The sequence below is a fragment of the Ictalurus punctatus genome, chromosome 13 (assembly GCF_001660625.3).
Source record: "Ictalurus punctatus breed USDA103 chromosome 13, Coco_2.0, whole genome shotgun sequence".
Lineage (NCBI taxonomy): Eukaryota > Metazoa > Chordata > Actinopteri > Siluriformes > Ictaluridae > Ictalurus > Ictalurus punctatus.
The window spans coordinates 22,789,276-22,815,000 of record NC_030428.2 but is presented as its reverse complement, the minus strand read 5'-3'; the positions used below and the strand labels follow the sequence as shown (position 1 = coordinate 22,815,000).

The 25,725-nt window shown below is 38.0% G+C and overlaps 1 protein-coding gene across 2 annotated transcripts in view; it reads left to right on the top strand.

Moving 5' to 3' along the window:
* The window catches only part of dock1 (dedicator of cytokinesis 1), a 284,293-nt gene that overhangs the window by 90,657 nt on the left and 167,911 nt on the right, over positions 1–25,725 (top strand). For both annotated transcript variants that reach the window (XM_053685217.1, XM_017483522.3), the window contains exons 19-25: positions 1,567–1,664; positions 4,753–4,842; positions 6,811–6,911; positions 7,106–7,234; positions 10,365–10,473; positions 15,558–15,628; positions 21,466–21,572. In XM_053685217.1, the coding sequence (XP_053541192.1) occupies positions 1,567–1,664; positions 4,753–4,842; positions 6,811–6,911; positions 7,106–7,234; positions 10,365–10,473; positions 15,558–15,628; positions 21,466–21,572 (705 nt within the window). The remainder of the gene's footprint in view (positions 1–1,566; positions 1,665–4,752; positions 4,843–6,810; positions 6,912–7,105; positions 7,235–10,364; positions 10,474–15,557; positions 15,629–21,465; positions 21,573–25,725) is intronic.

The window sequence follows — 25,725 nt, the reverse complement described above, 5'->3', positions numbered from 1 at the left end:
CATTTTGCAAATTCTGCAAGCTTATGTAAATTTATGAAAAAATATATAGTTTTTAGTATAAAGTGGTCCTTAAGGTTCAGTTATGTACATGACTGGTCAAAAGTTTAGACACACTCAATCCTTATTTTTATTCCCTCCCCGCCACACACACGCACACATTTTACAGTAATAAAGTCATCAAAACTCTGGAGTAACTCAAATGGAACTATGGGAATTATGTTGTGATAAAAAATCTCAAAATAAATCAACATAATTTAATATTTTCGCATCTTCAAAGTAGACGCCCTTTTTGCCTAGAATTCCCAGAAATGTATTCTTGGCGTTTTCTCACCCGATTTCTTGTGGAATTTCCCCGAGATGCTTTTTAAAAAGTATTAAAGGAGTTCCCACCTACGCTGGGCTCTCATCGGCTGCTTTTCAGAATATTGCACTCAGAGTCGTCCGTTTAATAAAAATAAAAATGTTGTAAATAAAATGTTACTTTTCTAATGAAAGAAATGAATACATTGGCACGGTTATATTTTTTGTCTACAACACCGATTTCAAACATTTAATCACATTCCTTCAGATCAAAAGGTTCTTAAGATCATGAGAAACAATTCAGTCTCCAAACTTTTGACTAGTAGTGTAGTGTACCTTACATAATTTTTAAAGCTATACTCTATTCAAGTTTCTAGGAATGGGGCATATTACAGTTGCAAAAGATGTCCCCTTAATGGTAGCCTTCCGGGCACAAGAAAAGTCCGATCTGGCACCTTTGTTTCCAGGAGTGTAACCATGCTGTCTCATTTATTTTCAGGGTCGCATAGTATTTCTGCGCATACCATGTGTGGGTGCATCTGTACTCGTGTGAAAAATTGCAAGTCCTTTGAAAACGTCCTCGTGCCCTTGTGTAACTGCAGTGGTGTAGAATATTGACTGAATACTGAAGATCTCGTCTTTAACGAAGGCTTACATCAAGGAGAATTAAAGCTGGCCTTGACTCCCACTAGACCGTGCTCGTTTTAATCACATCACTAGTCTGAACTTCTGAAAACAGTGATTAATGAAGTTGATGAAAATGCTACTCACATATCTCTCTGGCTACGTCTAAAACCAGACACTGTATGCCATTTGGTTTGTGGGATATTTGTAAGGTAGGAGCATCTCGAATACTACCGGCTAGCACAATGCCAAATCACCACATGGTCTTTTAACCTCATTAGAGCAGCCTTCACTTTTATAATCCAAAAGGTTTCCCCTCAAACTTTCTCCGGCATTCTTGCTTAACGTTTCATATTTAAGAAAAAATCATCTCTGTCAGCTTCCGGTGGTTCTTTACTTTCCTCCACATAGAGCAGGCTGTACAAAACTGCCTAATTTAGTGAGTACAAAAAGTGCCCAGCATTCCACACTTCAAATTTTTGGTAGCTCCAGAAAAGTACATGATGCGGGTGTTAACTGTGCACATCATCTCACTGAATTTCCCAGTGGGAACACTAGACGTATGCAAAGTATTTCATATATGTGCATTAATATCCCTCTTTCTCTCTCTTGTTCTCATTGTTTTTTTTTTTTTTTTTTTAGTGGATCTGCTTGGTTTGCTGAAATGGCGCTCGAACACCAACCTGCTCCAACAAAACCTGCGTCAGCTCATGAAGGTGGACGGAGGAGAGGTGGTCAAGGTGTGTGTATGCCATTTCTAAGACCTTGCTGAAGATTTATGACTAGGTTTACTGATTTATTTCAGTGGCTGAAGTTCTAATGTAACGCACATTTTATATTTAGCAAGACTTGTAATGTAATGATCTATAAAATATGAAGTGCCCATAAAACATTTTCATTTCAGTGATGACATTAAGCATATTAATGCTGTCACCCTGAAAGAGCCCTTTTATATGTGTTATTGATCAGCGTTCCTAATGGAAGTACTGCAGCTGCAAGTTTATTCTTAGGTATTGAGAGAACCTTGGACATAAATATCCTCACAAGATACAAACGTACCTTTCTAACCCACGTTTGCAGTATCTAATCCATACTTTAGCTTCAGAACATTGTTGAGTTTAGCTGCTAAGCACGTTATGTGGTGACTCTCATTCCTCCGTCTCATCTCACCGGTGTGTCTGGAGAATTGTTTGAGCCTCTAGTAGTACAGCAGCAAAGAGGCCAAAATATGATTTCTTTCTTGTTCTCAGAGCAGTTTTGGATGTTTTAACAACGTTTGTTTCAGCAATGTTCTAGTACAGTACAAGTCTAGACAGGTATGACTGGTTTTATGAGCTACCACTTGAAATGCATCAGAATAGCGGTTTCCTGTTTACCTCAAGGAAGAAAACAAACAAACATCAGATGAACTAGTCAACATATGAATCTGAAGTGATTGACACTCGATGCGTTTTGAACTCTCCAGAATCGACTGCCCCCTCCAGCCCCTTTCCTCAATAGTCATGTTTTTCTTGACTTGAATTCCCTGCTTTAGAAATCAAGGTTCATTTCTCAGTGTGTGCAGATGTTAGTTTTACCAAGATGAAGACCAAATTAGTTAAAGTGGGAATGAATTTTCTTTACCGCATGCCTAATTACAAGCTCCGCAATTTTACTTGTTGTTGCCTAAACAGTCTGCAGGTTCACATCATTTAACACTAACATTTCCTGTGAACAAATGAAATAATAAAAAAAAAAAATCCCAGCGCTATTTATATGCTGAATGTAACGTTGTTTTGAGCCCTTATGACAGTGCCGTAACATCTTACTCTTTTTATCTTTCAAGATGGTGGGAAATGAACTAGAACGTCCTCTCAGGTTTTGTTAGAATCCACCAGTTTTCATTATAACCGCACTATAACCCCACTTCACCGAGAATGCGCCATTCGAAACACTCCCATGTACAAGTTCTCGTCTGAGGGCTAGAGTAACACAGTTGTGTTATCTTTGTATCCTAGCAGCAGTGTATCGCTGTGTGGTTCTAGCAGGCTGGTTTAGCTCGCAGCTTGAGAACGATAGATAATCAAATGGAGAAGGATGTTTAAGAGAGAGATCCCGCTGGAATAGAAAAATTTATTTTCTCCCCACCGTGACCTCCATTGTGAGCGCTCTAATCCCAAGTCAGGCCGCTGTGCGTCACACTGATTTACCGTGTGTCTGAGAGGCAGACACGAAGTTGCACTCATAAAACATGAGCATTATTTCTGTAGGTGAGTGTGTACCTCAAAGTGAATTTGCGAGAAATATCGATTTTCAAGCCAGGACCGTACACATGGCTTGTACAGTATATTCAATTGTGATATTGGATCTATGGATACCCCCCCCCCCCCCCCCCCAGGAATATTATATAGAAAGTCCTCTCTGAATATCTGATGGATACACACCATGTATAGTTGAAGTTGAAGAGCTTTAACATCTTCACTGTCTGTCCTCCCTTGCAGCACATAGAAAGAGGGAATGATCTATTGCACAATTTGTACCTGTTTGAACTTGTACAATTGTGTGTACACCAGCACTAAAACAACTCCTAGATTGGGATTACTTAGCCTTGTGTATGGTTAAGCAATTCTTGCTGAAAGGGTAGCTTACGGGAACAAATAGTTGTTCAATGTGCAAGTTATTTATTTATCCTTTATTTAACCAGGAAGATCCCATTGCGCTATCACAACCTCTTCTTCCATTGAGACCTGTGTATGTCTAATAGCACTGTACCGGGTGTGTCCCGAACGTTCTACCAAGTGCACTTTAATAATGCGGCTTGAGCGATTTTACTCGCAAGATCCTTAAAGAAACAAAAACGTTTCACATCTTCGTAAACCCATAAAAAGTGCGTCAGAATGACGCGCTCCTTTTAATGTTTTATTTATTTATTTATTTTTTAATTATTAATATTTTCTTTCTTTTCCAGGAATCCTGATCTTCTTTTAATAATAGGCGTGAGTTCGCAATTATAGGTTGCCGGCTGAAAATATTTTTTTCCCCATCAAGTTGTTTTTGGTGTCAAGAAAGTGAAACTTTAAGAGTTGGATAATTGGGATGAGAGTTGTTAGTTGTGCCGTTGCCTGTCATCCTCGTCGGCTATTGTGGTTCCTTTGAACTTGTACTCTCGTGTTTTTTCCTTCCTCTTTTACAAGAAGGTTTAGACAGTTTCCTGCGAATATGAATTTACTTTCTGTACCCTGTGTCTAATTGTCTTAGCTTGACATTTCCAGTCATTGCTGCCTAACGAATTTGCAGTTCCACAGCCTTAGAACCAGTGTCGCACACTGCAGCACGTGCACAATCGATGTGTGTGTGTGTATGTGTGTGTGTGTGTGTGTGTGTGTATGTATGTGTGTGTATATATATATATATATATATATATATATATATATATATATATATATATATATATATATATATATATACACACACATAAATACATATATATACATACATATATGTGTGTGTGTGTGTGTGTATATATATATATATATATATATATATATATATATATATATATATATATATATATATACACACATACATACATACATACATACATACATACATATATATGTATGTGTATATATATATATGTGTGTGTGTGTGTATATATATGTATATATGTATGTATATATATATATATATATATATATATATATATATATATATATATATATATATGAAAACATTAACATATGAGACATCATGTAAAGCATTAACCATGGCTTTCAGTGAGTAGTTTCAAAGAATATAATTAAATATACTGTATAATAATTACATTAAATGTTGTCTGTGTGTTTCCAGTTCTTGCAGGACACCCTGGATGCTTTATTCAACATAATGATGGAAAACTCTGACAGTGACACGTTTGACACACTGGTGTTTGATGCCTTGGTAAGCTCATCCTTCATCTAATGCACACATTAATACACACATTAAATGTTATTATATGAAGGATGCGCCGTATAGTGCACACATTAAAGCCGTTTGTGAGTGAAAGTGTTTCTCTAGCTGCAATTGTCATCGAATTCCAGAGATATTTTACAGAAACTGCGAGACACAATATGTCCATGCAGCAGATTCAAGCCGTTTACATTTTCAGGCCCTGAAATAGCTCTAGCACCAGCTAAATCAGAACGTTCAGCCCTGTCTCCCTTCCTTTCAAGGCAGTCCATGCAGAGATGCACAGTTTGAAAAGATGGAATGAGACTGTTTCAGGGGAAGGGAGAGGTTTGTTAGTGTTTTCCTGATAGGCAAAAGAGAACTTTAAAAGAGGAAAATCCATTAAGCTGTTTCATAAATTGAATGAACAGTTCTTTGCTTTGAAAGTCATGATTATAATAGTAATAATTTGTTGTTTAAAAAAAAAAAAAGTCACTTTCCAGCATTGACGAGTTAAAGCCGTCATTGAAATTTGACCGAAAAGATACAAATAACGGTTCACATAGATAACGTAGTGCGATTAGATTTCATTTGTTTGAATGAATTATAGTTAATAGTTATTAGAGAAAGAGAGAGGGACTGTGCGAATGTATCTGTTCGCGTCTCTACTAATAACGAAGCTGTGAGGTTAACTGTGTGTTACTACGGTTACAGTTGTTTATAGGCGGTGCGTTAATTCATAACAGTGCTTAAACTGACCGGAATTGCCTGTCGTGTATACGGTTTCAACGCTCACCTTCCAGCCAATCAGAATCAAGTATTCGGACAGACCATGGTATAAGATACGAAAGGAAACAGAACTCCGGGGATATTGTAGGTTGTATCTGTGCTATATAATATAAAAATCTGTTTACAACAACTACTGTTGAAATGTATCATTATACGCTCGTCTTTGTGAAATATGCTCCGGGCATGTTTTTCATAACCATAACACTTAAACACACCCATATGTGCGCACACAAAAAGCTTGATGGAATGCTGACACAATAATTGGGCAGGTTGCTTCTTGCAAAGTGAAGAGTTAGTAAAGAGTTTTCCTTCTTTATTGCGTCTGAGCTTATAAACGTTCCATTCGACTCCTTTTATGACTCACTGGTTGTGTTATTTTAAGGTATTAATATTATATAATTTATTTAATACCAGAGAGATTTGCAAACATAATTAAAAAAAAATAAAAAATTTATGAAAACAATGCCACATCATAATCTTTAATGTAGTCACTAACCTAACATGGTCACTAACATGGTCACTAGCCTTTAATGTTAGGGGACTTCCACAAAACAAGTTATAGTAACCATAAACAGTCATTCCCTCAACAGCCGATTGATTATCTTTCTCTTGAAGTTCAGACACAAAAAACCCACGCAGCTTGTTATGTTACTGAGAAAATGTAAAGACCTCTGTACTGAAGACTGTCCTGTTTCAAACTTTATCTCTGACACTGGAGACTCCTTCCATAAACTTCACAATATCAGCAGATCTGCCATTCAAGTCCCTGTATAATTTATTGTTATTACAGAAACAATAACCCATTAGAATGAGCACATTAATGTGAACCTTGTAGCTGGCACTACTTTCAGACCTGCTGTTATCAATATATCGACAGCTTCTGACCAATCAGACTCGAGTATTCAACAAAGCTGTGCTATAAAATATTGTATTAATTTCTGTGTTTTTCACTGGTTTCAAATTGAGGTCATTGATGAGTTCTGTACTCTGAAGGTAGCAGCCCTTACTGTATATCTGCTGGAAAAGTAAAGTTTTTATCTCTCAGTCTCATACTTTTCTTTTGAGTACTTTTTTGAGTCGTGTTTTGGGTGACTGTTTCACCCTGTTAGGTTCATTTAAAAAAATAAATAATAATAATAAAACTTAATATATGCTGGGTTACATTTTAATGAGACTTTGTGTCTTGGCTAGGTGTTTATAATTGGATTGATAGCAGACAGAAAGTTCCAGCATTTTAACCCTGTTCTGGAGACGTACATCTGGAAACACTTCAGTGCCACCCTGGCATACACGTGAGTGAATCTCATCATCGTGAGTAACTGAATTTTAAAAAAATAAATGCTTATGAAATTTCATAATATTCTCACAGCAGAAACGAGCTTTCAATCGGAATGCCGGGAGGAAGTGCTCAATTAACAATGTAGTAATAATAGTGTGGATGTGAGACTCAGGTATTGTATGTGGCGTGTGTGTGTGTATTTAACAGGAAACTGACAAAGGTTTTGAAGAACTACGTGGACCATGCGGAGAAGTTGACAGACCAGCTTCTGAAGGCCATGAAGGCTCTGGAGTACATCTTTAAGTTCATCGTGCGATCTCGAGTCCTCTTCAACCAGTACGTTTCCTCTCGTGTGTCCGGGTTTCCAAAGCACGATTGATTAGTTATCCAGGTTCTAAAATCCCTTATATACGCACACCCGTGACCGCATCACAGTAATTTAATTGTAGTTTTAAGCAAGCAAACAAACAAACAAACAACAGCAAAAAACGGTACACTTAAGCCTTTGTTTTGTCCATATAATACCCTAATCTTTGACTTTTATGTTGCTTAGCAACCAAGGCTTAATGTTCACAGACTACATTGCATGATTGAAGAATAACTAGATAGGTAGATGTACTTTATTGATCGGCTTGATGAAGTCCGTGCACTGCCTGGGAATTGAACCCAGGTCTCCAGAATGGGAAGCTTGCATGATACCACTGCATCAGCAATGCTGTAAATTATTGCAAATATTATTAATAATATGTTAAATTGAACACTGGATTTTTTTTTTTTCATCGTATTGCTTTTGTTGCCATTAAAAGAATATTCTGCTTCCACTTTGTGCTATGCCTTAGAACACCTTTACCCATGATAAAATCACTGTAATGCATGCCTACTTATTGCACTATTATGCTAATAGTAATTCTACTGAGTGTTTAATATAAGTATGCCATCCTTTCCAAAAAGCACACAAGGTATGCCTTTATTAAGTCTTTGCGTTGGCTATGAAACTTTAATGAAACCGAAAAAGGAATTCCGGCTGCCCATGGACCAGGCTGGGTTTTTATCACTAATCACAATGTACTATGAATTAAAAATGAAAACTGGTTCAGAAGCTACTTTCCTGTCCTGAGCCACTTCATGAACGCAGGCTTAACTTCGTCTTTAATAACCCACATTACATCTGTAGACAGCTGGCTAGGGATGGGATTCTTATGTCTAGTCTCTACAGAGCTACTGTCTGGCTGCTCTAATTAAATTATCCAGTCTATATTGCATTGAGGAGCTGATGGAGACTAATGGAACACTATTTATGATCCAGGATCGAAATTATGGTTTAAAAAAAAAAAAAAATTTCTTTCCATATTTTTTCACCTACTTCAAGTGGGTGTAGTGTATAACAATTACCCAAATAGTGACATCAGTATTAGAGTACCGGTGTGTAACCAGGCATTCGGATGTAGTTTCTACATCTACAACAGGTCAGGTTTTGTATCCGATGGCGCTGTTATGTAGCAAAGCAGTAAAGATGAAGGCGGCGTGTCTGTAATGTACCTGGCTGGAGTCAAATAATCTTGAAAAAATTGAAATTATGTGTTTTGTAGATTTTATACATCACTATATATATATATATATATATATATATATATATATATATATATATATATATATATATATATATATATATATATATATATATATATATATATATATATGTGTGTGTGTGTGTGTATATATATGTATATATATATATATATGTGTGTATATATATGTATGTATATATATATATATATATATGTGTGTGTATATATATATATATGTGTATATATATGTATATGTGTGTGTGTGTGTGTGTGTGTGTGTGTGTGTGTATATATATATATATATACACACACAGCAAATTTACACTGTTATACAAGCTGTACACTCACTACTTTACATTGTAGCAAGGTGTCATTTCTTAAAAGATATAATCAAATATTTACAAAAATGTGAGGAGTGTACTCACTTTTGTTAGATACTGTCTCTCTTTCTCTCTCTCACTCTCTCTCTCTCTCTCTCTCACTCATATATATATATATATATATATATATATATATAATATATATATTGTGTGTGTATATACATAACATTTTTATTTTTCAATCCATTCCAAAGTGATGCTCTCTAATGTACAAAGGAATTGCATCATTTCCTTGTTTCACGTTGGATCTCAGGCTGTAATGGGGCTTCTGTCTTGACTGACAGGGTTTGTATCTGCCAGCCTGGCAGGTGATGGAGGAGGCTGCAGGTCGGTGTTTGGGGGTGGTTCTGTGTAGCATAATGACCCCTAGATAAATTGAGTTCACAGGAAGTGATGAGCTCCAGGCCCACAGGGAAAGGACACACTGTCCTTTCTCTGGCTTATTCATTAACAGCCTTCAGCTGAGTGGTTGGGACGTACCTGTTCTTTCGCTGATGTGCGTGTCTTTGAAATCTCTTTGCCATTGTTTTCAGATATTCAGTGATTATTTCTGGCATTTGGGAACTGGGTTTATTTTCCAGTCATTTGTTTCGGGTGTTAGGTTTTTCTTATGTTGTTATTCGCAATATTTCTGTGCAATGGGATCTGGCTAGTGGGGGTTTTTTTCCTTCTGTTTTTCCTTTGTCTTTTCATGCAATCTACATTTTTTTCTGGCCATGAAGTAAGCTCTGTTTCCAGCTTTAAAGGCAAATGGATTTAGCTAAAAATATGAATAATTATAATAATTATTAATTAAGACATTAGACTTTTGATCGGAAGGTCGTGGGTTCAAATCCTTGCACCTCCAAGCTGCTACTGCTGGGCCCTTGAGCAAGACCCTTAACCCTCAACTGCTCAGTTGTATAAATGATATGTGAGTCGCTCTGGATAAGGGTGTCTGCCAAATGCCTTAAGTTTAATGTAAATTAATAAAAATGTGTTTATTTTTATTTATTTATTCACAAATAGATTCATTTGTTAGCCATTTAAATTTATGCCTTTTCCCCCCCGTTAAAAATCAGCAAGAAATGAGAATGTTTTTGAAGATTTATAAAATGAAGCGGAATAAAGAAAGGCAGTCAGAAATCATTTTAATTAAATAATTCAGTCTTCGGCTCCTGGCTGCACCCCAACACCATTGATCTTGTCTGAAATCACTACGCGGTCATGCAGAGAGAAGCGATTATATTCAGCATTTTAATAAAACCCAAAGACTAATGAATTATATCCCAGATCCTACTCATAATTTAATGAATATATGTGCGTTTGTGTTCTGGAGCATTGTTTTGAATGTAACACTGGTGGTCAGGTTATATTAATATGCTGCATTAGTGTACTGCATGAACACACACACACGCACACACACTAGACTGTCATCTGAGGCAGGGATTCCATCAGCTGGTATTTATTCCACAGGTTTTTTTTTTTTTTTTTTTAAATCATGCGACTTAAATGGTGTGTGTGTGTGTCTTTCCATAGGCTGTATGAGAATAAAGGAGAATCAGACTTCATGGAGTCAGTGAGGAGTCTCTTCACATCATTCAGCATCATGATGAACAGTGACGTTGAGAGCACCAGCATGGTCAAGGTACATGAGCACACGGTCGCCCTCCGATGATGCGCATCACACAAATGTCTGATCACAGTTGATTTGATATAAAGCTCATTTGGTAGGGGACCTCCAGGATTTTCTCCAGTTGAACTCTCAAATCCTCCATAAAGCCTCATATCGGGTCATGAAAACTCTCCTGCCCTGATGTATGCTTTAAAATGCCTCACTTTTAAGCTGTTATGGTCCAAAAAAAAATCGTTGGTGCACCTCTTGTTAGGACTGTGGACAATTTGACTGTGATTTTGCTCTCATGATAACAGCATCGACACCTATGATACTCAGAAAAGTGTATAATGTTCATTGATCATTTTAGCCACTGTACAAAATGTGGTTGATTTCATATTGAAATTTAGTTTTTCCTCTTTTAATACTTTTTTTTTTTATTTTTTAGTGAAATTAACCAAACCAAATTAACATACGTCTTCATTTGATGTCTTCAAGCATGACAATGTTATATTTTTGCCCTGTTTCCAGCTCTTACTTCTAGAAGCCAAAAAAAAAGTGTTTTACCAAAACAAATCCAAGGTTGCATCACATTTTCTAATGCCAGTTCACATCACTGAAACAGCAGACCCCAAGCAGGATTAAAGGTTTGGCAGAAAATCAAATCGAGAGTCGATTAGAGACGGTCGGTGTTTTAGAACGACGTGGCAAATGTATTGAAGTACTTGGGGTTTTTCTCACCGAGAATCATTTAAAATCCTAAATACACGGCCCGATCTTAATATCGGATGCTTAAAAAGACATCATTAATCGACATAATCTCAACTGGACTTTTTCATAATCCTCAATTAATTCCACCTTTAAAGTTTTGAGGGAGAAGGAAATAAGTGATTCTGGTTGTTCAAGATGGCTGCCTCCATAATGCTAAAGCATTGAGCTTAAATGGGGAAGGGGTAGTTTTTTTTTTTCTTCTCTCTCACTGTGTCCCAAACCAGATCAAGTCCGTATGATTTTTTTTCAGTGAGATGGAGTTTGATGTAATGGATAGATTTCCATTTCAGTGTAATGGAATAGATTTCCACTACACCATTACTTGCTCTTGCACTCTGAAGACTGAAAAGTCAGATGTCAAACAAAAAGTCTGAGCTGATTGACTGCATTTTCGATTAGAGTGAAAAATTGTATACATCACTTCTTTTTGCAGTGTGTGTACACTGCTTTGAAGATTGTGTTAGTGCGGTGTGTTCGTCATGGTTCATGCTGCAGAGTGATGCATGCTGGCTGTGTTTAGGATTCTGCTGTGTTCTTTCTGATCTGTGTGTTTTGTCCTCTTGTTCCCCCCCTGTTTCTCTCTCTGTCTGTTTTCTCCTCGTCCTCCTCACTCGTGGACTCATCCTCTTTAGCTGCTCCTCAAGGTATTCTGCCATTGCTTTTCCTCTTTCTTCAATTCTGTCACTTTTATGTTCTGACTCATGGCCTTGAATCCTAACACAAGTGTTGTTACCATCACACTGTTTGTGTAACATTGGAGTAAGAAGAGTCGCAGGAAAAGGAATCCTAATTAACTTCCATTATAAGCTCCTTATTCAGTACGGCTGGGTCTGGGGGAGGCGTTTTAGAGAAATGAAACGGTTAATCTCGCGTACTGATGTGTGTCCTTGAGGAAAGAACACATGGCGAAGAAAACGGTTACTGAATGTGATTGTGCCCTGCGATGGATTGGCACTCTGTCCAGGGTGTACCCCATGCTGCCTGGGATAGGCTCGAGGTTCCCCCGTGACCCTGAAGGATAAGCGGTATAGAAAATGGATGGCTGTATTTTCCTTCCTTTCTTCCTCACTTCTTTAATCTCCTTCCACCTTTTACCTTCTTTATTTCCTCTTCCTTCCTTCCTTCTTTCCTCGCTTCTGCCTCAACATCTCTTTCATCTCCTTCCACCTTTTTAAATTCTTTATTTACTCTTTCCTTCTGCCCCGACACTTCTTCAGGATCCTTCCACCTTTTACATTCTTTATTTCCTCTTTATTCCCTTCCTTCCTGTCTTCCTTCCTTCCTTCCTTCCTCACTTCTGCCTTTACACCTCTTTAATCTCCTTCCACCTTTTACCTTCTTTATTTTCTCTTTATTCCTTTCCTTCTGTCCTGTCTTCCTTCCTTCCTTCCTTCCTTCCTTCCTTCCTTCCTTCCTTCCTTCCTTCCACATACCCTTCCTTCTACAATCAAATCTCCTTCCACTGTTCACTTTATAAATTTTCCTTCCTTCTTTCTCTATTCCTTCCTTCCTTTCTTCATGCCTTTCTTCTTTCTCTGTTCCTTCCTTCCCTGTTCCTTCCTTCCTTCCTTCCTTCCTCCTCTCTCTTGGTCTATACGTTTTTTCCACTCTCTGCCTCTCTCATTTTTCTTTTCTTCTTTTCTCTCTTCTTTCTTGCCGGTAGCAGAATAGCTTTACTCCCATTTTTTTTTCTGCCAGCAGCTTATCCACCTCCTCCTTTAGGACTTGTTCTAACTGCTACTGCAGTTTTCTAACAAGACGAACTTCACTCCTCAACACTGCAGCATATACGGCGGCAGCAAACAGGCTCAAAATCTTGATTACAAAGCACTAAAAGCGAGTGGCACCTTATCATTCGCTGGGCAGTGCCTGCCGGTGGTGGACTCTGGAGACTCTTATGTAATTTGGTTCTTTAGTTTTCAAAGGTAAACACTCGAGCTGCCCTCATTTCAAAGCTGACACTTCAGTCAAATCAAATCTGTATCAGAGTGGAGGGAGGGGGGGAGAGAGAACGAGAGAACGAAAGAGAGAACTAGAGAGACCCCATCAAAGGAGAAGCTTCACAAGCCTCTTACGCTCTTGCTGCTCTCTGTAGATTCCCCCTCAAAGCTCCTGTGTTAATGAGTGCTAAACCCGACCCCAGGCCAGGAGATGAGCATCACAGCCTGCAATTTATTCTCACCTGTTCACCACAGGCCACAGATTCACTTTTCCTAGGACAGAGAAAGAAATAAACATGCTACCTTCTTTCTGAAACATAGCAGCCATGTTCTTTTCATGACCGACATTAATCAAGAACCCACACATGTATGAAATTGTATTTCATGTGCTCTTTCCCCTTCACGCATTTTCTCCGCCTCGAGTACTCAGCGCAGTTTCAGCTGTGGCGTCAAGCAGGTCCGATTGATTTCCTCATCACCTCTGCGCTGTTTGTTGATTTGCTTAGAAAAAAATGAATAACTGCCTCGTTTCTGAAACAAGCTCCGCTTCCCCCCCCTTCCCAACACCTTTGTTCCAGTGTGTCACAGCGTGAAAATCAATACTGTATCCTTACTCAGAGACACTTGTTTTACAGTTGTTCAGGACTGCAGGTTTTCCAGCTTGTATTTACGTTCAAGTATGTGTGGTGAAATATCAGTACGTAATGATATACCACAGTATTTAGCAGGTACAGTATTATGGTGAACACTTTAAATATATATATATATATATATATATATATATATATATATATATATATATTTATATATATATTTATATATATATATATATATATATATATATATATATATATATATATATATATATTTATATATATATATATATATATATATATATATATATATTTATATATATATATATATATATATATATATATTTATATATATATATATATTTATATATATATATATATTTATATATATATATATTTATATATATATAGCAAAACAATACATGTAATTAGATTTTACATTTTACAAATGCATATTATCATGATACAGTTGAATAGCAACTAAGGCTTAAGACCAGCATCTTTCATTCCTGTTGTGAAAGGTATCTACGATCAGTACTATTTCTCAAGATAACAAGTTTGACTGCCACAAAATAATAAATGTAAGATGTTAGATTTCAAAGGGGTTCCGTATTTGTTTGATAAATTGCGATTTTACAGATATGACCACAAAAAATAAGAAATAATGAAACATAACTGGTTATTGTACATGTTTGTATGTTTAATAGAGATGCGCCAATACTTAATTTCTCAGCTGAATCTGATAGCCGAAAACCTGGGGGCTCTGGTATTTATTCATTTTGCCTGTTGGTTTGTCCACTTGTCCAACGTTGACAGTTCTTCTGACTGATCACGTTTATCCTGATGCAATCATCGGCTTCTGGCATGACTCGACACCCCCCCCCCCCCATCCCCCATCCCCCCCCAATCACAACGGCTCACTGAATGGCATGATCTGTAATGCAAATGCCGTGTCCTTCATAGTCACCAGATCTCAATTGATCTCAACTGAACACCTGTGGGAGATTTTGGAGGGATGTTTTGGACAGCAATCTCTACCACCATTACCAAAACATGAAGGAAGAGCATTTGGAAGAACGGTGCTCATTTCTCCAGTACATTTTCATAGGGTTGTTGAATCTCTGGCAAGGTGCAGTGAAGCCGTTCTGCTGGTGGCCCAACACATTACTAAGCCACTTTATGTGGCTTTTTCCTTTAATTTATAACCCATTTATAGTTAATATCATTTACACACTCCTCCATAGATTTGACCTCTTCTAGGACTCTGTCTAAAAGCCCTGTATCATAAAACGCCTTTAGAAATGAAAATGTATTACGTGGACTCGTGAAACCGATTCGAAGGCGCAGCAGAGAGGGAGGCGAAAAACACTGGACCCTCTATCAACCGTTCCATTTGCTATCAATTGTCAGTGTGTGAAGGCTTATTTACAGCTCGTGAATCTCTGTGCTCAGCATGGGGTCTCTGACTCGTTTGGGCAACAACGCATCAAGGAAGAATCCAGTTAGGGAGCTCTTCAGCGTGTGGTTTGGAGACCATGGAAGGATTTGTGAAAATAATCTTTCACAGTTTGTCAATTTGTAAACAGTGAGAATGTTCTGTTGATTTGTTTTCTGCACACTTATTTGCAAATTCTAACATCACGCAGATTTTCCTGTTTTATTATTATTATTTTTCCATCTGTTCCTGATTATTAACCATCATTTTTGATCGGTGAATTTCATTGGAAGCTAACAGTGTCGCTGTTACATTCATCCCTCTTTGTATTGCTTGCTTGGATGGTTTGATGGTGAATATGTCTTCTCTTATCTCCAGGGTGCAGCGTTGAAATATGTTCCTACCATCGTCAATGACGTCAAACTGGTCTTTGATCCAAAAGAGCTCAGGTGGGTTAACCTCCATCATGTGTACAGAATACTTACTGCTGCACAGACACTATGCTTATATGCGTTTCTTTGGTTAATAGCACTTCTTCTTCATCATCATCATCATCATCATCATCATCTTCTTCTTCCTCTTCCTCTTCATCATCTTCTTCCTCTTCCTCTTCTTCTTCATAATCTTCATCTTTGTCCTATTTTTCTTCATCTTCTTAATCTTCTTCATCATCATCTTCTTATTTTTCTTCATCTTCTTCCTCTTCTTCATCATCTTCTTCCTATTTTTCTTCATCTTCTTCCTCTTCCTCCCCTTCTTCTTCATCATCTTCCTCTTCTTCTTCTTCATCTTCTTCCTCCTCTTCCTACAAAGGGATGATTACCGCTCCGGATGGTCCACCGTGTACATGATGAATGCTTACCGTGTTTGTGGAATTTGCTATTAAATTCTTTCAGACTCTGGTCAAGTGAAACGATGGTAACAAAAACAGCAGATACTGGGGTTTTTATTGTATTCATATATTAATGTCATTATTTAAATGTGTTTTAAATCAATTTGTTGGAGCCAGAAAGCTTTCATTTCCGAGCTGTCCACCATCTATATTGATAGTTAATTATTGGCTTACTTGTTTTTCAGTGTTCTAAACTTATTCAATTTGTCAAATAGGCTAATAATAATAAACCATCACAATCAAAATTATATTTAATATTGAGTTTTTTCTTTGTGATTTGCACTGCCGGTTTAAAATATAAAATAAAATAAAATCACAGACTACCTGAGAACCAGTGTTCTGGGTACACTGGCAGGATGCATACTTGGTCATGGAAAGCTCACTTAGACCATGGAAATGGAGACAGTGTATGACAGTCAGTGCTGTTCTACGTAATCTTCCCGTCCTATTTTTGGGTGAACATATCGTCTGGGGAATTTTAATTTAATTGACTTAGCAGCTTTAATGCAACAGTATTATGATATCAAGGACAGAATTTGCGTAATAAAAAGAAACAGTGGATCACGGTCTCATGATCAATGTATATTCACTCCGAGAGAGATAATTATGTGGTGCTGGTGCACTGATTGTAAAGAGGGATGTAGTAAGGAGATGTAACGCACGCTCGTCTACAGCTCGCCCATCTCTCAGTCCTCAGCAAACCAGCGAAGAGGGCCGTAAATTAAATCAAGGCTGAAGATAGGATTTACATTCTGCAAATTTGACAAATTAGGCGCTCCTCGTTCTTGTGATTTTGTGCGGGGAAGAAATAAAGAAATGCTCATTTAGTTGGAGCTCTTAAATGCCCTTTTGAAAGAAAATCTGCTGTCATAGCTGCTTTTCCCCTCATTATGGAATTATCTTTAGCCCTTGGCTTGTCTGAATGGCTGATTTCACCTCATTTCAGCATTCACACACACACACACACATACGTTTAAAAGTGTTGAGTCCCCCCCCCTTCCCTGTTTTAAGTCACTCTCTAGTTAATCACAGTCATGTTGTCATGGAAACGCACAGCAGTGGTTGCACAGGCTAATGTGGTCTGTTAATAATCGTGTGATTATTATTGGCACACTGAGACCATGTGATCATGACAGTGTTACTCTGAGACCCGTACATGATACATAGGCTAGTGCGCTGCGCAAACCCTGACATTTATGGGTTCGTGTTGCTTTTATTAGTTACCTATTTATAAACCTTATTTCAATCATTACTTGTGGAATAACGTTGGCTTGACGCATAATGAGGAGATATGACCTGGAAAGTCTTTGGCAAAATGGCAAACATATCAAGAAAGCACAAACATGATTACCTGCAATTTTTAGATGTTGTTGGATAAAACAAAAATAGGCATTACCTATAAGGAATTACCTATAAAAAAAATACGTGTGAGCTGTTATTCTTTAATAAATGAACAATGATTAGCTTTGACAAATTGCTGCATTATAGGTACGTAATGGTACAACAGAAAAGCGTTCATCCGAAGATCACTAGTTTGATTTCTGACGATTCCACAGCTATTCGTGGCTGGGAGAGCATTCTTGGCTGCTTTCAGGGTAGGAGGGATGGCATACTAGCTTTCCCCTGTCAATCAAAGCGACACTAGACTATCGGGCATGTCTGCGAGGTCATGTATGCAGAGGGCGGAGAGCACGTTCCTTCTAGAATGCTACAGTAATCGTAATAGTTAGTAATATTATTACTTTCCTGTTTAGGAAAGTAAATGAACGCATATATGTGGAAGCAGGCGGATAGCCCTTTCTCCTATCGTGGATTATTTCTCAGAGTTTGTTATTGATTACGTATTACCTTCCCCCACTATTGACTTCTAGGTAAACTAGATTCCTTTACAATGGGTCTGTGTTGGTGAAGGAGAAATGAAAAGAGAGATGGATAGAGCAAATTTTTCTCTTGGAGAACTGACGCAAGGTTGTGTGAAAATACAGCCGTTACTGCGTACGTCTTAAGCTAGGCCTCTTCTGAAAAAGCTCTAGTGGATGAAAAATCCACACAATCATCCTTCATCCAGCTCAGTGGATTTACTGTATCTCCGACATCTGGCTGGGACTCTCACTAGTTCTGATTAGGGCTTTAACCTACAGTTGCAATCAGAGTTATTCAACCCCCATTGCAACCATGTTTGTCAAAATGTTTGCAATGAACAAATCAAACTAAAGCAATTGAAATAGTTCAACACAATGAATGCTTCAAGTGGTTTCCCCAAATTCAACTGAAAATGCAACTTATAATGATTTTTCCAGTTTCAAAATTATTCAATGAATAGAATCCCTCACAACAACACAAATATGCAAAACAGGTGTTTTCTCAAGCACACCTGATGCAAGTAATCAAGGGCTTCATTAGTTTCACCAGGTGTGCTTGAGCTGGAACACATGAAATACCTGACATGGCTAGGTGCAGAAAATTTATGAAATACCTGGACAGGGCAGAAAAAGGACGCTATCATTGGGTGCAACCAGATTTCTGAGAAGGCGCTGAGGTTTCAGTGAGCACAGTACGGCGCGTACTAAACGCAGAAGGTTTCCATGCCAGAACTCTCAAGACGTACACCATGACTGACGCAAAAGCACAAGAACAGTCGCTCAAAATCATATAAATAAGCCACAGAAGTTTTGGGATTCTGTTCTGTGGAGTGATGAAATAAAACTGGAACTTTTCAGTACGAAGGATCAGCGGTATGTCTGGAGGAAGAAGAATGAAGAAAGAACACTCTGTCCACAGTCAAGCATGGTGGTGGTTCGGTGATGCTCTGGGGCTGCTTTGCATCCTCTGGAAACCTGCAGCGTGTGGAAGGCGAGATGGATTCAGTGAAGTATCAGGAAATCCGAGGAGAAAACATCATGCCATCTGCGAAGAAGCTGAATCTTGGTTATCATTGGACCTTCCAACAGGACAGCAAGCATACCTCAAATTCCACCAAGGCTTGGTTGCAGAAGAAGTCCTGGAAGATTCTACAGGTCCATCACAGTCACCTGACTTAAACGCCACAGAAAATCTCTGGTGGGATTTGAAGAAGCCGGTTGCAGCATGCAAACCCAAGAATATTACTGAACTGGAGGCCATTGCTCATGAGGAATGGACTAAGATTCCTCAGGAACGCTGCCAGAAGCTCTGCATCTTGTGTGCAGCAGGTCATAACAGCAAAAGGGAGCTCTACTAAGTACTAAAGATGTTTGCCATGAAGGGGTTGAATAATTTTGAAACTGGAGAAGTTGCATTTTCAGTTGAATTTGGGGAAACCACTTGACGCATTTGTTGTGTTGAACTATTTCAATTGCTTTTGTTTATTTGTTCATTGCAAACAGCTGAAAGTCTGTACATTTTGACAATAAACCTGATTTGCAATAGCGGTTGAATCATTTTGATTGCAACTGTAAATACATTAAACAGGAAGTCTACTGCATAATCAGACTCCATCTCTTAACAGACACTCCCATGCATTCACACACTTCCCCAGTAGCATGGCCTCTAAGGGGGGATTAAGTGTGTGTGTGCGGGTGTGTTTGGCTGCCCGAGGCTCTGTTGGTGTTATTCCCATGCAGGGCGTTTATAAGGCCGCATACACCGTTTGCGCTGGCTTATTTTCTCTCCACTGTGAATTCAGAGACAGTCGCCGAGGGACACTTGATACTCACGTACACAGACAAGCCATTAGGTTTCCTTTTATTTTAATGGAGAGCGCATGAATGATTTAGTGGTGGCAAGTTTGTTTTCCTGCAAACATTGTTACACCAGCTAAGAGCCTCTTCAACTTTCATCATCCTTTTCCTTTTTTCCATCTTACTGCTAACACCTGCTGCTGGGGAAGAAGGGATACATTGTGCGCTGTGTTATGCTGGGAGCATGGTCCAGCTGCCAGATCAGTGCTGAAACTGTGCCATGCCCAACAGTTCTCACTGTGGAGCTCTCAGTGTGTGTTTGAGTGTACAAACAGTTACAACAGGGCCATCTTAGACACATGCGCACACAAACACACACACACTTAATCCAACTCTCCTACAGGACTTGTGTTCTCTCGCTCTCTCTCTTGCTCTCTCTCTCGCTCGCTCTCGCTCTCGCTCTCACTCTAGCTCTCGCTCTCACTCTGTGTGTGTGTGTGTGTGTGTGTGTGTGTGTGTGTAGGAGTTTAATTGTTTAATCCGTTTTTGTAATCCATCTGCTAACACAATGCATCGCGTTACACATTACGACCCACTTTCACCGAAAATCCTAAAGCTTAAAGTGATCGATTGAAGGAAAACTCATAAAATAGGCATTTTAATGCTCAAAGCAGCGATTGTTGTGGAATCAAACACTCCAGGACATGCTGTTATTGGAAAATAATCAACGACAAGGTGGTGTGATGCAGTTACATTTGCCACGGCGAAGTGGATTATTGTCCAATAACAGCACGGCTCAGGGTGTTTTATTCCTCACACAACTGACAAACTCGCTTCTATTCACCGAATTTTCACTTGGAGTTATTTTTATTTTCACGACGTAAGGAAAATAATCGACGCTGGGGTGGTATGAGAGTTACTATTACCAGTTCCAAGTTGATTATTTTGCTATGACATCCTGCCCAAAGTGTTTCTTTCCTCTGACACTATAGTAATTTTCCAGCGATTACCAGTTTGGGTTTATTAATGAATGACGCATCATACTTTCTAACTATTAATTGTTATGTTATGGTTAAAGTTATAGGATGTCTGCGAGAAAACTCATAAGTTTTTGAGGAAAATATCAGTATTGTTGTTGCAGAGGCAATAATGTATGTACAGTACAATAAAAAGCACATTACTTTAAACCTGTCATTTGAATTACAGCTAGAGCTGCTGTTATGAGAAATGAATCCACACCTTCTGACCAATCAGATTTGAGAATTTAAGCACGGCGGTATAAATCGCATTATAAGATAAGCTTGAGATAATTTTGCAATGTGAAGCATTCGTTTCTAGTAAGAAGCAGTGGAAATATCTGAAAATATATTGCGTGTGACAATATATATAATATTGCTCATCAACAATAATAATAATATTTCATAAATAAACTGTAAATCAAATGCATTATATTTAAAAATGTTATTCTGGTGATGATGATTCTTCTTCTTTCATGCTGTCCTCATGATGTTTGAAGAATTATTAGTTTGTTGTGCCCTTTTATGATTTTTATTATTTCATTATATATTACTTTTGGTAACTCACAAATTTTGCCTTTTTTAACTTTATTTTTAGTTCCAAGTATTTGTCTATGAACTCGGGACTTGGAAAACTACTATTTTTGCCTTTCAAACAAATACCTGTATTGATGATGAGAATCATTTTTGTCGTTGTTTCCGTGTCTCTGTCTCTTCAGTAAACTGTTCAGCGAGTTCATCCTGAAGGTGCCACCAGGTCGCTTGGTCAAGCAGAAGCTCTACTGCATGATCGACATCGTCCACAGCGACCTCTTCACACAGCATGGTACGCAAACACACTCTAAATCCCTCTAAAGGTCATTGAGACAGTGGAGCATGTGATGATGCTAATCATGCTAGGCATACATGCAGGCGCTTATGCATGGGCTCAGTATTTAAGGAAATGGTAGTGGGAAGTGGTAGCTCAGTGGATAAGATGTTGGACTTCTGATCAGAAGGTTGTGAGTTAGGCTGAACTTAACCCTCAACTTCTCAGATGTATAAATGAGAGAATTATAAGTCGCTCTGGATAAGGACGTATGTCAAGTGCCATAAATGTAATGCTGATTTATTGTCGTTCCCAGAGTCTTGCTGTAGTTATGTAATGGGTAAACCCCCCCCCCCCCCCCCTCCCTTTCTGAAAGTGGAACGCTGAGGTTGGATATTGCCTGCATGTGTGTCAGTTCTTTCGTGATGCACTGTGTTTGGTGTTGTGATGGGGTTTGGGAAATGCAGAAGTCAGCAACGTGACTGCAGGTTAATAGAGTGTTGTGGGGTTAAATGCCTTCAGGGCTAAAACACCTTCCAAAGATATTTATCTACCAAACCACCTAATATCATCATATTTTATTTCCCATATTTCTTTCGGTGCTACTAGATTTGTCTCACTGATACTACATCAAAATTCTTCAGAGGTAAACAGAACTTTTTTTTTTTTTTTATCATCGTATAAAACTTTTTGTGTGTTTATAGTATTTTGAATTGTCACTAAACTGGAAATACATCCTCTTGCTCTTGTGGATTTATTTATTTATTTATTTATTTATTTATTTATTTTTTTTTTTAACGATTTGAGAGAGATTTTTGGAAGTCTCAAGATTTTATATCTCCGGGATATAAAACACTGCTGAGTCTCAATCAAAATAATTTCATTGTAAAACAGTGCAGCTTCTGGTGTTTTCTTAATACCATGTAGTCTAATAGAGCATTACAGCATGTCTTGAAAGTCTCCATAGATATGGGATCATGTTTGCCAGCACCACGTCAGTTGTGCCTTCATCAGTGGATACTCATGACGTCCACTTCTTCTCGGTCAGTCTGCAACACTTTGAGTCTTTTTGAATTTGTTAATAAGTTTGGCAACAGTTTTGTGTGATGTGCTTGCCATGTTTCCCGTTAAAGTCCATCGCAACCTTGCGACCGCGACACACATGTATGTATATGTGTGTGTGTGTGTATATATGTATGTGTGTGTGTGTGTGTATGTATGTATGTGTGTGTGTGTATGTATGTATGTGTATGTGTGTATGTATGTATGTATGTGTATGTATGTATGTATATATATATATATATATATATATATATATATATATATATATATATATATATATATATATATATATATATATATATATCACACAAACACACGTATATAAAAATATGAAAGTTACACTTACATATATTCTAGATTCATTACACATAAAGTGAAATATTTCAAGCCTTTTTTTGTTTTTTGTCTTGATTATGGCTTACAGCTCATGGAAGTCAAATATTTCACTTGAATAAGTCTAGAATATATGAAAGTTCCACTTTTTAAATTCAATTACGGGAAGAAATTGGACTTTTCCACGATTTAAAAATTTTTTGAGATGCACCTGGAAACATGAGCTGGAAAAGCAGCATGGGAGTTTAAACTCTCCCTCGATAATAAATATCACTGGGCACAAAGCAATTACTATAGGATTCCCCAGGCAGTGTAAATCTGTAGTAGATTATTGTACACACCGTGGTCATGCCTGAGAGAGAGAGAGAGAGCGTCCTTTTACCATAACTCACTCATAACTAGATAAATATGTCCAATTTAAAAAGGATCAACTGTAAACAAGCGGCTAAATCTCCTTTCCATTGAGTTAATCAAATGAATCTGGCACACCTGAAATATATTATCTTAAATATGAATAAAGAATGCATTTATTCAAGATGACACCATTGCTTTGTTATGACTGGAGGGGGAAAAAGCCAACACCAGTTGCTCAGTGGAAGCCTCAGGAGTTTCCTGTGTGAAGGTAAGCAGGACTTGGCGATGGCGGACATTGAGAACAGACAGACAGCAGAATATCTCATTTACAAGTAAAAGTTTCCAGTACCCAGATGTGTACTGAGTGGCACTCTAGATATCTTCTAGTAAGACTAAACTGTTTATAAGTGTGACCTAGTGTATCATTTAATACTTGTTAGATAAAATTAAAGCAGGATTTGGATTATCTGGATGTGTATCGGGTTAGTGTATCAGGTATCGGGTTCGCCTCACACCTCCAGGGTCTGGGGTTCGATTCCCACCGCTGCCCTCTGTGTGTGGAGTTTGCATGTTCTCCCTGTGCTGTGGGGGTTTCCTCCGGGTACTCCGGTTTCCTCCCCCAGACCAAAGACATGCATGGTAGGCTGATTGGCATGTCCAAAGTGTCCGTAGTGTATGAATGGGTGTATGAATGTGTATGTGAGTGTGCCCTGTGATGGATTAGCACCCCGTCCAGGGTGTACCCCGCCTTGTGCCCGATGCTCCCTGGGATAGGCTCCAGGTTTCCTTGTGATCCTGAAAAGGATAAGCGGTATAGAAGATGGATGGATGTGTATCGGCAGACACTGGGTAGCTAGTAGTGGTTTAGTGGTAGAGCAATGGTTAAAACCTTGGACTACTAATCAGGTCATGAGTTCAAATCCCAGCTCTGCCAAGCTGCCCCTGCTGGGTCCTTGAGCAAGGCCCTCAACTGTTCAGTTGTGTAAATGAGGTAAATATAAGTCGCTCTGGATAAGGATGTCTGCCCAATGCCATAAGCATAATGTAAATGTAGTTGCAAGAACAATGTCGAAAAGATTAAAGATTGATGTTAGTGCTTGATGTACTGTTAATGTGGATCATTACATGCTATTTTTAAAATGGCAAAAGGGTGACGTTAAAGGAGGAGAAAACATTGTAGGTGCTGCTATTTAAGAATATTTGCTTATTTTATCTTTTATGAAAACAGAATAAGCTTTCGAGTATCGCTTACATTTCAGTTAGTGATAGCCTCGCCTAATTGTGCTTCCATGCCGACTGTTCATACAGTCAAATGTACAGTTGTGCTCATAAATTTACTTTGTAAACTTTTGAACAGGTTCATTGGTGTAAATTGTTATTATTTTGCATAAAGATCTTATTTTTTCATTTATTTCTGCTCTTCAGAAGCAATTTACATGTTTCCCAGAAGACAAAATAATAACAGTTTGCACCAGTCATCAAAGCAGTACAAAATGAAAACAAAATGCAATTTTAATGATTCTTTTATTTATTTATTTATTTTTTCAATTATTAACATTTTGCAGATTCTGCAAGGGGTATGTAAATTTACAAGCACAACTGTACTTATTTTCTTGTTTTCCCATTTTCAAAGCAAAAAAAAAAAAAAAAAAAAAAAAAAAATCTGTGTGGAACAATATACATGGACTGAGACCCCCCCCCCCCCCCCCCAGAAAAAGGTTCATTGGTGTAAATTGTTATTTTTTTGCTTAAAGATCTAATTTTTTTTCATTTAGTTCTGCCCTTCAGAAGCAATTTACATGTTTCCCAGAAGACAAAATAATAACAGTTTGCACCAGTCATCAGTTTATGTAATTATCATGTTTTGTGGACTATATGTAATCATCTGTTCTGTGAAATAGCTTTATTCAGGGCAGTACAAAATAAAAACCAAACAAAATGCAGTTTTAATGATTCCTCTCTCTCATTTTTTTTTCTTTTTCTTTCAATTATTAACATTTTGCAGATTCTGCAAGGGGTATGTAAATTTACGAGCACAACTGTGCTTGCTTTCCCATTTTCAATGCATAAAAAAAGCCATGTATGGAACAATATACATGGACTGAGAAACCCCCCCCCCCCCCCCCCCCCCGTTCAGATTTCAGGTTTGCTTTTCTTCTTGAAACCATCAGATGTGTCTGTGTAATTTCACAGTTCAATATGGTTTACAAAAAAAAAAAAAAAAAAAAAAAAGTGTTGCAGTGTGTGTGGTTTTGTGTTTGAGCTGCCGTGAAACATTATATAGTGAGAGAAGGACTAAGGCTGGACTCGGGTCCCTGATCTAGAATTCAGTACTACATAAAGTGAATGGTGAGTGTGTAGGGCCTGAATTGCACTGCTGTTTTACTGGATTTACAGCATACATATGTTTTCATAAAAGCTT